This window comes from Camelina sativa, chromosome 13, assembly GCF_030686135.1.
Source record: "Camelina sativa cultivar CO46 ecotype springtype chromosome 13, ASM3068613v1".
Lineage (NCBI taxonomy): Eukaryota > Viridiplantae > Streptophyta > Magnoliopsida > Brassicales > Brassicaceae > Camelina > Camelina sativa.
Window position 1 is genome coordinate 21,244,990 of NC_141892.1, and position 18,047 is coordinate 21,263,036.

The 18,047-nt window shown below is 37.0% G+C and overlaps 3 protein-coding genes across 3 annotated transcripts; all 3 read left to right on the forward strand.

Moving 5' to 3' along the window:
• Positions 1-1,519: 1,519 nt before the first annotated feature.
• Positions 1,520-2,677, forward strand: LOC147929809 (uncharacterized). Its single transcript, XM_087480729.1, has one exon. The coding sequence runs from the start codon at positions 1,520-1,522 to the stop codon at positions 2,675-2,677; it is 1,158 nt and encodes a 385-aa protein (XP_087336855.1).
• Positions 2,678-3,142: 465 nt separating this feature from the next.
• LOC147929810 (uncharacterized) lies at positions 3,143-3,946 on the forward strand. The gene has a single exon (XM_087480730.1). The coding sequence runs from the start codon at positions 3,143-3,145 to the stop codon at positions 3,944-3,946; it is 804 nt and encodes a 267-aa protein (XP_087336856.1).
• A 6,527-nt stretch (positions 3,947-10,473) lies between these two features.
• LOC104737054 (subtilisin-like protease SBT3.10) lies at positions 10,474-17,828 on the forward strand. Its single transcript, XM_010457148.3, has 10 exons — positions 10,474-10,692; positions 10,804-10,895; positions 14,990-15,087; positions 15,189-15,344; positions 15,421-16,088; positions 16,203-16,273; positions 16,368-16,604; positions 16,680-16,794; positions 16,872-17,064; positions 17,163-17,828. Exons 1-10 carry the CDS (start codon positions 10,603-10,605, stop codon positions 17,732-17,734), a joined length of 2,292 nt encoding a protein of 763 aa, XP_010455450.1. The 5' UTR covers positions 10,474-10,602; the 3' UTR covers positions 17,735-17,828.
• Positions 17,829-18,047: the final 219 nt, after the last annotated feature.

The window sequence follows — 18,047 nt, forward strand, 5'->3', positions numbered from 1 at the left end:
TGAACAAATGAAACAATTAAAAATATATATATATTGAAAATAGAAACGAGTAATTTTAAAGAATAATTTTTATTTCACTTTTGAAAATAAATTTTTTAAAAATGAATTGTTTTTGTTAAAACAAAAGTTAGCAAAAACGGAAATAAAATAATCTTATTCCATTTAAAATTATAAAAAATGGAAAATAAATACTAAAATCTTTTGTAAATATTTTTTTCGAGAATCTTTATTTTGAGAAATGTTAAATTTCTATAGATAATTATGAAGATTTGACTTGGATACTAAGATATCAATATAAAGGCGTTCAATCACAACATTAGTATTTAGGCTTAAAGTTAAACATTTGGTCGTGTATGCTCGCGAATAACTCCCCTAACTATGTTACTTTATGTTTATATTAGAAAAATTACTTCCGTTCCTTATTATTGAAGATTAAATTATAGCTTCTCTTTTGGTTAATTGTTTTCCATTTACATTTTTGTTGAAACTCTTTTTAATCTTATAATTAATTTACTTTTTGGTTTTGTTAAATTAGTTGAACTATAATTAGAAATATATTTGCTCAAACTAGCATATAAAATAATTGAATTAGTGATATATTTGACCACAAAAAAATTTAGACAATAATTGTTTTAAAAAAAATTTTGCCCGCACAAGAGTACAGTGCCGGAGGTTCTCCTAGTTATACTGAATGAAAGTGAATGTGATTTATTTTAATTACGTCAGATTTGAGCGACAAATTCAATAAAAACTGAAAGCTACACATTTTCTTTGGTTAAATATAAAAATTAGAACTAAAATAAAACTTGATTTTCAAGTGAAAAGTTAATAATTAAGTGGGAAATTAATTGGGTTATGAAAAACTTATACATGTCCCACATCGAAAGAACCAAAAGACGACACAACTACATATATACAGAGAAGAGGCATCATATGTCGCCGAGCTTTGTAACGTGAGCTTGTAATCCCAGTGGAGGCTTAAAGGGTAATGGAACGGTTATGTGGTATTAAGGGGTCGGGCTCGGGATTGATTGACCCTGCAAAATTCAAGTCGGTTTCTGGCTGTGGATTGTTTACGGTCTAGCTTCCCGAGTCCTCTATGTGACTCCTTTGATTGGATCACAACCAGGCCATTACTTTTTTTTTTTTTTTTTCCCTAATTAGCTTCCTTGTTAAACAAGTAATCAGATATTACACTTTTTTTTTTCACTGTAGAGAAGTCTTCTCCTGACATCTATAGATTTCATCTGGTTGGAGGATCCACCACGTGTTTGGAGGTGGTACAGGTCACCTCCTGAATATACAAATAACCTACTTTTATTTCTATAATTTAAACTTTTTTTTATTCTTTTCTATAATTTAAACTATTTAACTTATGTAACTTTTGATTAATAATGAAAAACTTTACATTCAAAGATATATGATTGAGAGTGACATGGCAAGGCGATTCCAAAGGTGATTTAGGGTTTTGGCGTGCATCTCACGCTCCAGCGTTCTGGTGGCTCTGCCGCCGTTCCCGATGTCTCTCGCACTGGTGGTTCCAATTCCGGGACTTCCCTCCAAGGTTTCTTACTCGTCGGTGGTTCAGAATTCTCAAAGTCTTTCCAAACATGCTTTTGATGTCAAAGTTGTCGACGGTAACCATACCGTTCAAGTCCCGGATGAAATCTTTCAAGATGCGGCTCCTCTATGGGAGGATTTTTTGATTGGCAAGTTTCTTTCCACTACTGCTCCGCATGTGGCAAAGATTCATGTCATTGTTAACAAAATCTGGCCTCTGGGGGACAAATCTGTGCGGATCGATGTTTTTGAAGTCAATGAGTCCACTGCTAAGTTCAGAATCCGGGACCGGGAGATAAGGGACCGTGTTTTACGTCGTGGTATGTGGAATATAGCAGAAATTCCGATGGTTGTTTCTCGGTGGTCGCCAATCATTGAGGAAGCCCAGCCAGATATTAAGACAATCCCCTTGTGGGTTATTATGAAGAAGGTTCCACATAAGATGTTCACATGGAAGGGGTTAGGGTTCCTAGCAAGTGTCGTGGGTGATCCCAAGCGGTTACATCCCGATACAGTCCTCTGCAAACAATTTGGGGAAGCAAAAGTGTTTGTTGAGGTAGATTTATCCAAAGATCCCCCTAAGTCTTTCCGGTTTCAGTCTGAAAAAGGTGTGGATGCAGTGGTGGAATTTCAATACCTGTGGCTACCACCAAAGTGCTCTATTTGCTCCAACTGGGGTCACCTAAGGGAGGTTTGTAAGGCAGCAAATCCACAACCTGACGAAGCTCAAGTGGCCACCCCAACTCCGGTGGTTAATACATCTTTTGTAGACACTCAAACTCGAGTTTCGAGCAAGGATATCAGCCAAGTGACTCCTCAATCTGCTTCCCCAAGCCAGGGAGTCGTGTTGGTTCATACTGCTCAAGAAACCAGTTCAGTAGGTGTGGAAGGTTCAGTCGGTATGGAGGGTGAATGGTGCTCAATCTCCCCTTCTAAGGGTAACCGTCCGGAGCAGAAGACTCAGGCCACTAATAGCATTACTGTCTCTCCTTCGAGATTCTCAGTCTTGGATGTGGAGGGTGAGTTGGGAGATAAAGAGGACACAGAGACACTGGTGGATCCCTCAGACGGGATGGAGGAAGGAGAGTTACCAAACTCTGGCTACTGTTCCTACTGAGAAAACAACGCAGACAGAGAAAACAGAGCAACTAGTGAAAGGAACCGTGAATGAGGAAAGTAGTGTCCGTCCTTCTCTTCCTCGTGGTTCTAAATCGGCCCACAAGTTTATCACAGATCCTCAAGCCTCTAAAGCTGTCCAGGTTCCGGCCTGGAAGAAAAAGAACTTGAGGAAAAAACCTTAATGTCAGGGTTCTTTTGGAATGTTCGTGGGTTTAATACAGTTTCAAAACACTCGATCATTCGCAGTTGGGTAAAGAGTCAGTCTATGCAGTTTGGATGCTTATTGGAGACGCGAGTCAAAGAAAGTAATGCCCAAGCACTTGTAAATAATGTTTTTCCACATTGGTCTTTTATGTCAAATTATGAACACCACCGGCTGGGGCGTATATGGATCCTATGGAGTCCAACAACATGACTAACTCCGGTGTTTAAAAGCAGTCAGATGATTTCTTTTTGGGTACTTATGGCGGGTGAGACTGAGGAATTCTTATGCTCTTTTGTTTACGCATATAACACGGCTGAGGGTAGGAAGGAGCTCTGGGATGATATGAGAGCTCATCATGATTCTCCATTATTTTGTAATAAGCCATGGCTGATTAGTGGTGATTTTAATGAAACACTTGATGGGGTGGAGCATTCCCGATTTGAGGACACTCCAATGGTACGTTACGGTATGCGGGATTTCCATGAGGTTGTTCGGTATTGCTCCCTGATCGACCTCAAACACCATGGATCGCAGTTCACATGGTGTAATAAGAGAGATGGTGATTTAATTTGTAAAAAGCTGGATCGGGGATTAGTTAATCAAGCTTGGATGCAGATATATCCACACTCTTATTGTGTGTTTGATTCAGGAGGTTGCTCAGATCATTCTCGAGGTCGATTCTGTCTAGGTGCTGAACCATTAAAGAAACGGCGACCTTTTAAGTTCTCAAATGTTCTAACATCGTTGCCTCCGTTCCCGACACAAGTGCAGGAGTTTTGGCAAACTTCAGCACCGTTGTTTGTCTCTACCTCTGCGTTATTCCGTCTTTCCAAGAAACTCAAGAGTTTAAAGCCAGTGTTGCGTCTCCTAGGGAGAGAAGCTCTAGCTGATATTACTTGTCCAACACGAGATGCTCATGAGGAACTCTGTCGTCGACAGGACGCCACTTTAGCCAATCCCACGTCTCAAAGCATGGAAGCCGAAACACATGCCTTCCAGCGATGGGATTTTTTATCAACGCTGGAGGAAGGCTACATGAAACAAAAATCAAAACTTCACTGATTGAATGTGGGTGATCAGAACAATGCCTATTTCTATCGCTCTGCAGAGCAACATAAAATGCAGAACAATGTCCGAGAAGTTACGAATCAACATGGTGTTGTTCTCCAGCAGCCAGAGGATATTAAGGAGGAAGCTGTGAGGTTCTTTCAAGAATTTCTCACACATTCTCCAGCAGATTACTGTGGAATGTCAGTAGACAGTTTGCAGAGCTTATTGTCTTTTAAGTGCTCTGTTACTGATCAGGAATTGCTCATAAAGGGGGTGACACCTTCTGAGATTAAAGCGGTCCTCTTCTCCATGCCATCAAACAAAGCTCCAGGACCTGACGGTTACACCATTGAGTTCTACAAGTCTGCTTGGCCAATAATTGGTAATGATTTCAATGTTGCTATCCAATCCTTTTTTGTAAAGGGGTTTCTGCCGAAGGGACTCAACGCCACAATATTGACTTTAATCCCGAAATCAGAATCAGCAAGTGTCATGAAGGATTATAGGCCTATCTCCTGCTGCAATGTGTTGTATAAGGTTATCTCAAAAATTCTAGCCAACCGGCTAAAGGAGCTTCTGCCTAAGTTCATTTCTACGAATCAGTCTGCGTTTGTTAAGGATCGGTTGCTATTGGAGAATGTTTTACTTGCCTCAGAAGTTGTTAAAGACTATCACAAAGACACGATCTCTCCCCGTTGTGCAATGCAAATCGACATTTCAAAAACCTTTGATTCAGTGCAATGGGATTTCTTGTTCAACATCCTTGAAGCGCTGGATTTGCCTGCAAGGTTTATTCATTGGATCCGGTTGTATATTTCCACTGCCTCATTTTCTGTTCAGGTAAATGGGGAGCTTGCGGGGTTTTTTCAAAGCGCAAGGGGACTCAGACAGGGATGTTCATTATCTCCTTATCTATTTGTAATTTGCATGAACGTGTTGTCTAAGCTCCTTGATAAATCCGCGGCTGAGAAGCGCATTGGTTACCATCCCAAATGTCAACCTATCCAATTGACTCATTTGTTTTTTGCTGACGACCTGATGGTCTTTGTGGATGGACAAAAACGGTCCGTTGAAGGTATCCTAGAAATATTTGATCGGTTTGTTGCAATCTCTGGGCTAAGGATCAGTATTGAAAAATCCTCTATATACATGGTTGGCGTCTCTGATACATGCCGTTTAGACATTCTCCACCAGTTCCCCTTTGCTCATGGCCAGCTTCCAGTTCGCTACCTCGGTTTGCCTCTGCTCACAAAGCAAATGTCATCTGTTGACTGTCTTCCTTTGTTAGAAAAGGTCCGAGCCCGTCTGACATCATGGAGTGCACGTCCTCTCTCTTATGCAGGTCGTCTGCAGCTTCTTAATTCCGTAATTTTTGGTACACTCAACTTTTGGATCTCTGCATATCGTCTCCCTAGTTGGTGTATAACAGAGATAGACAAATTATGCTCTGCTTTCCTCTGGTCTGGTCCTGAGCTGAGTGGCAAGAAGGCAAAGGTCTCTTGGAAAGAAGTCTGTCGCCCAAAAGCAGAAGGGGGTTTGGGACTCCAATCTCTCCGTCTTGCCAACAAGGTTAGCTGTCTTAAACTCCTATCGCGAATAATGTCTGGACAAAATTCTCTCTGGAATAGGTGGATCTCTGTCGCTCTACTCAAAAACAGACCCTTTTGGGAACTCAAATCTACTACTAGTATGGGATCATGGATGTGGAGGAAGCTCCTAAAGTATAGATCACTTGCGAAGCAGCTTTACAAAGTGCAGGTTAATAATGGGACATCAACATCGTTTTGGTATGACAGTTGGAGTAGCTTGGGTTGTCTCCATGAGATCACTGGTAGCAACCGACATATTGAACTCGGCATTCCTTTGACTGCAACCGTGGCAACGGCCAAAGAGGGCCACTGTATGCGTCAGCATCGTTCTGCCCTTCTCAACACCATTGAAACTGAACTAGCGGCTCTCACTCTCACTGCAGCTGAGGATATCCCCATGTGGAAGGGTCAACACAATACCTATCGTGAGAGGTTCATAACTAAGGAGACCATTACTCTGCTTCGTGAATCTCAGTCGGCGGAACCTTGGTCTCAAAGTGTCTGGTTCATGCATGCAACCCCCAAGTATGCGTTTGTATCCTGGCTGGCTGTTAAGAATCGACTTCCTACGGGGGACCGCATGCAACAATGGAATACCAATCAACGAACAGATTGTGTTTTTTTGTGGTTCTGTGGAAACCCGTGATCACCTCTTCTTTTCCTGTTTGTATGCCGCAGCGGTATGGGTTCCACTTGCGACTAGGCTCCTTGGAAATCTTTTCACAATTGATTGGAACACTCTTCAGGCTACACTCCGCAATACCAACATGGATAGAATCCGTCTCTTCACTATTCGTTATAGTTACCAAACCACGGTCTATCATCTTTGGCATGAACGCAACAAGCGAAGACATGGAGCAACTCCCATACCCTCTTCTCATCTGGTCAAGCTTATTGACAAGATAGTACGCAACAGGTTCACTTCAATCCGCAACCTGGGAAACTACGCTAACGACGATGGGCTGACCTTATGGTTTGCCACTCGTCCTACTTGACTAATCTCTGCTGTAAATCTTGTCTTCTCTTTTTTCGGTTTTGTTTAAGCAAACTCAAAAACTGGTAACAGTCATTGTAAAACAGTCTTTTTTGGTTTGAATTAATTTAACATTCAATTCAAAAAAAAAAAAAAAAAACTTTGATTAATAATGGTGAAGTATCTACTTTGTATATATCTTTATCCCCAAATGTTCTCCAAGCCCATACTTCTTTTGTCATTAGGTATATGTTTCTTTTTTAGTTTCTATTTATTTTCATGCAATCTTTCTTGATCAGTAGTGGTTCTAGATCTATTAACCATTGAGGAAGATTTCAGGGGTTTGTTTCTGCAGTTTAGAAGTGACTTAAAAAGCTACCAGATTGTTTTAACTAAGCCCCCGCTCAGACGAATCATGCTGATCACCTCACCCGTGAGTGTATATAAAGATTTCATTTACAGATTTACTAACAATGCAACTTAGGCAATATTATTTAATTTATCAATATTATTCTTTACATATTCTTTCAACAGAATAATATATAGTATAGTACTTGGTCTTTGGCTTAAATCAGTTCGAGGATCAATTACAACCTTGTATACTGATTTTTGGCTTAAATAAGCTTATTCGAGTGTTTTTTTTTTTTTTTTTTTGGTAGGAAACGGGAGAAAGCTCCCGATTAAATTTATTCAAAACATAAAGAAAATTACAAACGAACTAGTCGAGAACACACAGAACCCATACTTTATTGTTGTGTTGATGTATATGTAAGGCATAATGCTGATGAATAAATAATACTATTCTGTGAAATCGGTTGTTAATTCATCCGTAAATAAAATTATCATAAACTCTCTGAATATTCATCGATCTGAAGTTATAGTGAATGAGATCTTTAGGCTAATTCCTTAAGAAACAGTAGTACGGTTTCAAAACAACCTTGCGTACGATTATTTTGCACTAATAAAAGTAATAAGTACGGAACCTTTTTATTTTCCCAAAATAACTCTATTTATATTGTCTGATTTATTTGCAAATACAAGTATAATTAACTTACTTACATGTCCCACATCGAGAGAAGCCAAAAAAGACAGAGCTACATATATATAGAGAATAGGCATGATCTGTCGCTGAGCTTGGTAACGTGAGCTTGTAATCCGAGTGGAGGCTTTAAGGGTAAACTGATACTCAGGGGTGGTCGGTGAAGTGGTCGAGCTCGGTATACAATATAAGGCAGAAGTTGAGTCTCTCAATCTCTGCCTTTGGATTGATTACGGGCTACTTCCTTCCGAGCGTAATGTGACTGCTTCAGCCGAACACAACTTTGTAATTACCTTTTTATTTTATTTTTCTTCATTAAAAACAAAAAAGAACGAAAAAAAGAGGAAAAGGACTAATAAAGGTTGACCATATCGACTCAGCAAAACGTGAGAACAAGGATCAAATAAGATAAGACAGACCAAACAAATGGTGCAACTCATTCACGAAAATCAATGACGCCTTCCTAATTTCATAAAGAAAAGTAGATAATAAAATGAAATCCCTAAAATTAATCATAATATTCAATAATAGATCTATTCACACATGACCTATGTACATGTAATTATTGTAGTTGAAAAAAGCTTTAGAGTTTTTTTACATGTAATAGATCTACTTTAGAAAATTATATAAGATTGTTAGAAGACCTTTTTTTTTTTTTTTTTTTCTTTTTTACAAATTTTTAGTTTTATTAATGGACCGACCCAATTGGGCTTAGGCCTGAAAATACAAGAAAAACAACAGTTACAAAAGCGGTAGTTTCTCCGGGGAACAAAAACAGACAAAAAACAAGGTTGGTTCCGGGCGGTTAAACGGAGGCAGAGAATCAGATCTACTAGCACCGACGAAAACAAGTCCCACCGCATTGTGACTTCATCGCCGGATCCGGTTCTTTAACCGGAGTTTTCGAATCCCGTCTCATAGTCTTCACCAACGGCGAGTCAAACCCACCACAAAACTTTCGGAATAGATCAATCCTCCGACTCTCCGCCAACCAATGAACATCGAATCTCCAACCTAGCAAAACGACATACTCGGACCCAAGCTCTTGATCTCCGAATCCATTCAACCGGAAAAGCTTCCCGAGGCAAAGCTGACTTCAATCCGGTCTGGTGGATACTAATACGCAGGCTAGAGAGAGTAGGTGGCTCAAACCATCCTCTCAACAACCATAACCCATGAAAGCCATCTAAGATCCTATAAAAGGATCTACCGCTAACCACCAAGACACTCACTGGAAAAACCCACCTATCAGCATGTGTCTTCCGCCGCTGCCGCAGCCACTAATCCTAACGGTTGAGCCGTGAAGGACTTATCTGCATCTCCTATGGCATCTTCATACCAGGAGGAACCAGATCTGAAGCCCTTCGACCACAAGGAAAAAGCCACAGCCGCAACACATGCCGGAAAAACCACACCACTCCCACGACGGAGAAGAAAGTTTGCCTCTCTCCTGTTGCTTCTTGACATCCAGTCTTTCAATGAAGCACAGCCTAGCAACCAACTCACCTGACGAACCCAGATCCCGGAGAACAACAAGCGAACCGACTGGAGAAAGAAGGTATTTGCGACTTTGACGACAAGAACCGCCGTAGTCCGATCCCTGAGACTCACCGAACAGAGAGAGAACCCAGATCCCTAACACTCATCAGAGCCAACAACCACCGTAGAGAAACGACGCACAACAAGACCCTCAACCCATATCCGCCGGATAAACTTGCTAGAGTGGCGAAATCCTCAAACACGCGCTCTGTAGAAGCTCTAGCGACCACCCACAAACATCTCGCCGCTGACACGCACCAGATCTGAAACGGAACCACCCACCCAAAGCCCAGAAACGGATCGGAGGACTATTGCAACATCCAGAGAGGGGGAACGCTGAGGAGAGGTCACCAAAGAGCTAAAAAACAGGAGGGGAGCCCTCCCGGCGCCATAAAGGCAACCGAAGAGGCAAACGACGGCGAAGAAAACTTGTTTTGTTTTAGAGAGAAGGGAGAGCGAGAGGAGAGAGAAAAAAAAAGTTTATATGTATTCAAGAAGTTCGTTAGAAGACCTTTAAACTAAATTAAGAAGAAAGAACAAAACATTTGAATCAATCTTTCTCTAAACTAGAAAATCATGCTTGTCTTTGCGTTTAGCACACGCATGTTATTATTTATATACAAAAGAGGTTGTGCCTTAGGTTGAGAAAAATGAAAATTTTGCATATTCATAAACTGATGGTGGAGTTGCAAAACCGATCAACTTCCAGGCGTCTTGTTGGGATACAATCCAAATCTCATATCTGAAGTTTGAAAAATTATCATTAATATATAAAGTGTAATGGCCAATCCACAAATTGCCAATTAATTTTTAGTTGGAAATCCAAGATAAACCCAAATTTAACATGTCTTCAGTACTAACCGGTTACAATCGATCTTTGTCTTCCTCCATTTCTTCACTTGACGCATTTTCATCAATTTTGTCGTCCAAAACACCTCATTTCATTCCAGCATGTCCAAAAATCTACTATTGATACCACCGTTTCTTCACCATCAAAGCCGTTAAAAATATGAGTTAAAAAGGTACTATTTGAGTTAATCATTGTAGCCATTTAGCTAGTTGTATCATACCTTAAATCCATTTGAAAACCCAGTTAGTAAACTACTTAACGGCTACACGTATACTCACACTCAATCTAAGGGGATTAGTATGGTGAAGGTAAGAATTTATCTCGATAACCCTCTGTTAATTATTAGAAAAAACTTTAACTGGTTGATGTCTAAGTATCGATATAAAAGGTTAAATGGTTGATAATATCGACTAGGTTTTCTTGAGCTGTAAAGAAAAAAAAAGAAAAAAACAAATAAAAAAACGAAAAAGACTAGTGTTTCTTCTTTCTTGGAAAGTATACGAAGGTTGACTGACCATATCGACTCCAGCAAAACGTGCGAATATGGATGAAAGAAGATAGTCCAATAAGATAAGACAGACCAACCCAATCAATCAATGATGCAAACCAATAAGGAACATTCTAGTATATAAAGGCATGCATTTGCTTCAGTAATCAGTATCTCTCCTTTTAAGATATATGATGGGCCAAATAAATATTATCGCGATGGTTCTAACTTTAGTTCTGAATCTGCAAATGATCAGTTCCGTCTTCGCTCATGAGACCAAGGTACGTACTTAGCATAGTTAGCATTTATGAGATATATTTCTTGATCAAGCAACATAACCATGCATGCATATAATAACATTAAGTATTTTGTTGCGTGTGACCAACGTACAGGTGTATGTAGTTTATCTGGGAAAGAAGACACATGATGATCCTGAGTCTGTCACTGAATCTCACCATCAGTTGCTGAGGCCACTTCTGGGAAGGTGAGATTTAGAAGTAATTCTACAAATGAGATCATATATACTAGGTGATAACCCATCCTATAGACAAAAATTAATACAAAATATTCAAAAAAATAAATTGTTCCAAAAAGAAAGTCTTTTTAAGTGTTTAATATATTGTTATCAGTTAATGATGATGATTTGTAAACTTAAAATACTAAAAAGTTGGAACACTACAAGCTGCGGGCAATGAACACTAAAGCAATGTTTGCAATAGCCAAACAACAGCTCGTACCCAATGTTCAAGAAAGCGCTAGGCGTTAACCAGGCGGTGATCCAACGCCTAGCGCCTAGAACTCATCTAGGCGTTTTTAGGCGGTTTAGGCGTTTACACTATAAACTAATATATATCTGATATTATATACATAATTATACAAAATATGTATAAGAATAATAAAAATATTAAATCAAAAACAAAACAATAGATAAAAACATTATTCAATTCATTTTAAACAACAAATTAAACATTTATAATTATGTTTATAGAAAATAAATCTTATAAATTTTAAATTTATGAAATTAAAATTTTAAAAATACACTAAAGTGATGATACTACAATTTTAAGCGGTCAAAACAGTCGTCTAGGCGGTGCTATAGCGCCTAGCGCCTAAACGAGGAGGAGACGGACGCCTAGAATGCTTTTTCGACATGCTGGAATGAAATGAAGTGTTTTGGACACCTCATCAATTATCGATACCACTGTTTCTTCACCATTAAAGAACTCAACTTCCGTTTCAAAGCAAAGTGGCTTACAGCCATTGACCACCACCTGAACTCGACCACCATCTATATCCACCTCCACCACGTGTGCTAGATCCTCACTGATGCACCTGAATGTCGGCTCAACCCAAAACTGAAATGGCACCCCCATAATGCCGATCCAGAATCGTCATAATGATGATGATTTGTGAATTTAAAATACTAAAAAGTTGGATTGGATTCAAAAATAATATCATTGATTCCTCATAATTAAATATTTTTAAAATTAGCATATATTTATGTTTTTCTCATATATTTTTGCGATCTGTTATAATATTGTTATGTATTATTAATCTTCAGCGCACGTTAGATATTGCATCACTACATCCATTTTATTTTAGTTGTTGTGTTAGTGTTATTTTTTTATTTCATAATAGTTGTCATTTTAGATTTTCAATATAGATATTTGGTAAACATTCCAATTTTATCATATATTTCAATGTCTTGAACAAAGCAAATTAAAACAAAAAAAACTAAATTTAAGAAGGAGAAAATGAATTTTTTTTTTTAATTTGTGTAAAAAAACCTAAAATGAAAACTAGATTGAAACAGAGGGAGTTGAAAGTACCAAATATAATATAGTCTTTTATTGTAGCCATCCGTCAATTGATCATCCTTATGATTTATAGTTGTCCGTAGTTAATTTTATGCGGACATTCAAAGATAATTAATATATATATATATATATCTTATTATATAAACCTTGGTTCTGAAAGTTAGTAACTCACCAGATCGTGACACATGTCAATTTTAACAATTAAATTTCAAAGTTAGTAACTTATCAGATCGTGACATGTGTCAATTTTAACGATAAGAAATCACAGTTTTAAAGCTTGATAAAATAAAGCGTAAGATAATTGTAATTTTATTATATTAAAAAAAACAACTAAGATAAATATACTATGTGTCATTCATATCAAAGTTTCACTGTTACAAAAGATTCTCAACCACTATATGGTAAAACAAATATACTATATGCCATCCATATTTGGTCGTATAATTATAATATATAACCTAACACATTAAATTTTATGTCATTTTTTGCACAAAAAAAAAAAATTTATGTCTCTATGGTTAGCCAATTTCGGACACTGAGTGATGCAACAAGATTTGTGAAGGCACATGCGAAGAAAACGAAGAAAATGAAAATCATGAAAAACCCGATTGGTAGTCTTTGGGAAAAAAACTTGAATTAAAGTTTGAACTAATTTTTTTATTATACTAAAAATCTTACTATATAAAATAGGGTTTTCAAATTAGTCATTAACATGATCATGACACGTGTCAAGATCACTGATGGGATGTTGACACGTGTCAAAAAATATTATTTTTCAAAACAGATAATTAAGAAAATAACATCAAATCTAAATAAAATTTACATGTGTATATCTTAAAAAAATTCTAAGTCAAAAAAAAGAATTAACAAAACTAATCTATTTTCCATTGTACGTTACTTATATTATACGTGTTTTCTCAATAATATTTTGACATGTATAAACAAAAAAAATAATTCACTAAGCATGTATATTATTAGCTTATTAATAAATAAATAGTGAATAACAAATTTAAAAAGAATAACATAAGTTATGTCAAAAGATTATTATTTTTGAAGCATAATAGGACAGCAAATTAAAAAAATAACATTATATCTACATAACATTACATGTTTCTATCGAAAGCTTTGATATTTGATTTTTTTCCTTATATAATTTTGTCTATCTATTGCGTGGGTCTTTGATTCGTGCGGGTTTTTCAATAGAAGCTATCAAATGCAATAAATGAAATCGAAGTATATAAGCCCGCTAATTTAATCGAGCATGGAGACACTGATGGAGGTTCCAAAAGTGATTCTATAGTTAGTAGCATTATAAATTTGGAAGATAAGTCGGTGGTTGATGTTTTTTGTCAAAATTTAGAGTTGTCTTTTCTGAATAATGTTGATGATTCCGGTATTGAAACAAGAGTTGCTTGATCGAGTAATTGAGAATCGGGTTCAAATTTGGGAAGTTGGAACGGTATACCATTTTAAAATTGGTTTCAAACCAGATTTTCTGAATAATGTTGATGATTCTGGTATTGAAACAAGAGCTGCTTGATCGAGTAATTGAGAAGGGATTTCAAATTTTGGAAGTTGGAACGGTATATCATTTTAAAATTGGTTTCAAATCGGATTTATGTGGTTTTCTATCAAATTAGGTTCGCAAAACCGTTTAAACCAGGTATATAGAGAAATAAATGAGAGTTTTTGATTCGGGTAAAAATAAGTTGAGAATTTATGATTCGAGAATATTTGAGATGAGGTCGTAGCTTTAAGTTTTTAAAGTACAATTGGATATTTCTAAAGAGTAAATAGGTCGTTGATCCTTAACGTGATTATGACATATGTCATGTTTTGAATTGTATATAAAGTTTCTATTTTGTATATATGAATTATCTAAGACTTATATATATCATCCTTATTCTAATTTTCTAATTTTTATTTTTATTATATTATATTATTATTTTTTTAATTTCTCAATTTTTATTGGGTTAGTCATAAAATCATTGTAATCGAGTAGATAATTTTCACCAATTGTTCATCAAAAATATTTTTGGAATAAAAAAACTTCATAGTTAAATAAATTATGTCACAAAACAATTTTAGTAATTATAAGAACTATAATTATGCCAAAATGAAAGTAAAGCAACATAAAATTTGTTTAATTTGTTTATAAGACATTTTATAGGTGGTGATAAAGAGCATACTTTAACAATAAAATAATTTTGGGTGTAAGAACATATTTTTAATGGTAAAATATAGAGTAAAATTATATGTGGTTACTTATTAAATGTTGCTTTGATGAATTTGTTGCATGTAAAATATTTTGTAAATAAGTTGTGAAACGTTTTTGAAATTTGATAATAATAATATTTGTTGTGAAGAGTATTTGGCAAAAGTTTTAGTGGTATATAATTTAGTTTTAGATTATTTTAATAATTGTTATAATATATTAAAAATATAAAAATAGAAATAAATGTATCAAGGTAAATACAAATATTTTCTAACTTAAATTATTTATATATTTACTTTAGGAAATAAAATTTCTTTATATATTTTCAAAAAATTGTTTAAGGTTTAGGATTTATTATATTCAACAATTTTTAAACATTCACATTGTGCGGGTCCTTATCTAGTATATATATATATATATATTCAGAAAAGGTAAAAAGATAGAAATAAATATTCTGAAAATAAAAATTTGTAATATGTATTTTAGTAAAAGAATTAGTATATGACAAGTCTGTTTGATATAGTTTCTTAATTGTCCTGTTTTCAGCAAAAATGCAGTCCATGATTCAGTAGTGTATAGTTATCGACATGGCTTCTCAGGTTTTGCTGCCAAGCTTACAAAGTTCCAAGCCCAGCAAATTTCAGGTACTTGCAAAGTCTCACCCTTCTCTGTTTTTTTTTTTTGACTTAACATAATAACCCAAGTAGTTATTTTTCTAAACATACCATTTCCCCTTTGAGAACAGAACTACCTGAAGTAGTGCATGTCATACCAAATACATTATACGAACTGACAACAACTAGAACTTGGGATTACTTGGGCCTGTCTCCGGGTACTCCAAAGAGTCTTCTACACAAGGCCAACATGGGAAGTTCTGTCATTGTTGGAGTCATCGATTCAGGTTTGTGTCTATAAAGGCAATACCTTAAATACTCTTAGAGACATGTTTATTGATAGAAACCATCAAATGCATGCAGGAGTGTGGCCAGAGTCTGAAATGTTTAATGACAAAGGCTATGGACCTATACCAAGCCGTTGGAAAGGCGGATGCGAATCTGGAGAATCATTCAATGCCTCGATTCATTGCAACAAAAAGCTGATAGGAGCCAAATACTTCGTTGATGGCCTTGTAGCCGCAGCTGGAATCGTGAATAGAACAGAGAACCCAGAGTATCTTTCCCCGAGAGACTTTAACGGTCATGGCACGCATGTTGCCTCGACTATTGGTGGTTCTTTTCTTCCTAATGTAAGCTACTTAGGCCTCGGACAAGGCACTGCAAGAGGCGGTGCTCCCGGTGTTCATATAGCTATTTATAAGGCATGCTGGCTTCAAACAGGGACATGTACAGGAGCTGATGTCTTAAAAGCAATAGATGAAGCTATCCATGATGGTGTTGATATTTTGTCACTTTCTTTGCAATCTAGTGTTCCTTTGTTTCCAGAAACGGATATGAGGGAGCTGACCTCTGTGGGAGCATTCCATGCGGTTTCAAAGGGAATTGCTGTTGTAGCTGCAGCTGGGAATGCTGGCCCCACGGCTCAGACTATTTCGAATGTAGCTCCTTGGATCTTGACGGTGGCTGCAACCACTCAAGATCGTTCTTTTCCCACAGCCATAACACTTGGGAACAATATAACAATACTGGTATACATATGTTCTGTTTTTTTTTTTTTTTAATAATATAAACTATACTGGTATACAAATGTTTTCTATAGTTTTAAATACTTGTGCTGAAAACTTCCTCTTTGTTTAATGTAGGGTCAAGCGATCTTTGGCGATCCAGAACTCGGTTTCGTTGGTCTTACTTACCCAGATAGACCACTTTCCGGGTAAAATTGAGTAACATAGATCATGTTTTGATTGTTCAAGACGTTAAACCCGCGAGATTGCGTATTTGGACCTGATGTAGCTTTCAACTTGCAGTGACTGTGAGAACCTCTCTGCTAATCCCGACAGTGCAATGGAAGGCAAAGTCGTGTTGTGTTTCGCAGCAAATAAACCAACCAATGCTGCTATAACCGCTGTAAGAAACGCCGGTGGCCTCGGGTTAATCATTGCAAGAAATCCGACACACTTGCTTAGTCCAACTCGTAACTTTCCATATGTTTCCGTAGACTTTGAGCTCGGGACCGACATTTTGTTCTATATACGCTCCACAAGGTATACTTTCGCTATGATCACAATCTCTTTAACAAACATATTCAACTTAACATTTTGAGTTTTGTTTTTCTTTAGATCTCCCATTGTAAAGATAGACGCTTCAAGAACACTTGTTGCACGATCCGTGTCGACCAAGGAAGCTACTTTCTCATCAAGGGGACCCAATTCAGTTTCTCCTGCGATTCTTAAGGTAATTCTCAGACTATTTCATACGATTCTAACCTCTTAAGATTCTCTGTTTTTTTAACCGCTACTCTGTTATGGCAGCCGGATATAGCAGCACCTGGTGTGAACATACTAGCAGCTATTTCTCCAAATAGTTCTTTAAACGACGGAGGATTTGCTATGATGTCAGGAACATCAATGTCTACTCCTGTTGTTTCAGGAGTTGTAGTGCTCCTCAAATCATTACACCCTGATTGGTCTCCTGCTGCTATTAAATCAGCTATTGTCACTACAGGTTCTTATTATCTATTTATCTTCAAGGTGTGATTAGATTGACTAGTAAGAATTTAATAAGAACATACTGATTCGTGAGAACTTATTTTTACGTTGCAGCTTGGAAAACAGATCCATCCGGAGAGCCAATTTTCGCGGACGGGTCAAGCCGCAAGCTAGCTGATCCGTTTGATTACGGAGGAGGTCTCATAAATCCAGAGAAAGCTGTAAATCCAGGTCTCATATACGACATGACCACAGATGACTACATCTTGTACTTGTGCTCTGCTGAATATAGTGACGTTTCTATTTCCCGAGTCCTCGGGAAAGCAACAGTTTGTCCTAACCCCAAGCCTTCTGTTCTTGATCTCAACTTGCCTTCCATAACAATCCCAAATCTTAGGGACGAAGTCACTTTCAAAAGAACCGTCACTAACGTTGGACCTCTGAAATCAGTATACAAGGTTGTAATTGATCCTCCAACGGGCGTTAATGTGACTGTAACGCCAACGGAACTAGTGTTCGACTCTACAAATACAAAGCTATCTTTCACTGTTCGAGTCTCCACCACACACAAAGTAAACACTGGTTACTATTTTGGAAGCTTGACTTGGACTAACGATTTGCACAATGTAGTCATCCCAGTATCTGTAAGAACACAGATCTTGCAACGATACTACGATGAAAACTAAGACAAAAACCAAGTACTATTGATAAATAATACTATTGTTGTGTTGAAGAATATGTAAAGAATAGTATTGATAAATAAATAATACCGTTGTCTAAGTTTTGTTGTTAGTAAATCGGTAAATGAGATCTTTCACGGATGAGGTGATCAGGAAGATTCTTCTGAGCAAGGCCATAGTTAAACAAATCTGGTAGCTTTTTTGGTCACTTCTATGGATGAGTTATTTTAGCTCAAGGAAGACTGCATGAAAATAAATAGAAATTAAAAAAAAAAAAACATAACTAATGAAAAAATCTGATAAGATATAATACAAGAAT

Excerpts from the sequence above, each read along its gene's own strand:
- LOC147929810 (XM_087480730.1), top strand. The coding sequence starts at position 3,143 with ATGGCGGGTGAGACTGAGGAATTCTTATGCTCTTTTGTTTACGCATAT.
- LOC147929809 (XM_087480729.1), top strand. The coding sequence starts at position 1,520 with ATGTCTCTCGCACTGGTGGTTCCAATTCCGGGACTTCCCTCCAAGGTT.
- LOC104737054 (XM_010457148.3), top strand. The coding sequence starts at position 10,603 with ATGATGGGCCAAATAAATATTATCGCGATGGTTCTAACTTTAGTTCTG. Across the intron at positions 10,896-14,989 it reads CTGAGGCCACTTCTGGGAAG|CAAAAATGCAGTCCATGATT; the intron begins GTGAGATTTAGA and ends TCCTGTTTTCAG. Across the intron at positions 16,274-16,367 it reads CCAGATAGACCACTTTCCGG|TGACTGTGAGAACCTCTCTG; the intron begins GTAAAATTGAGT and ends TTCAACTTGCAG.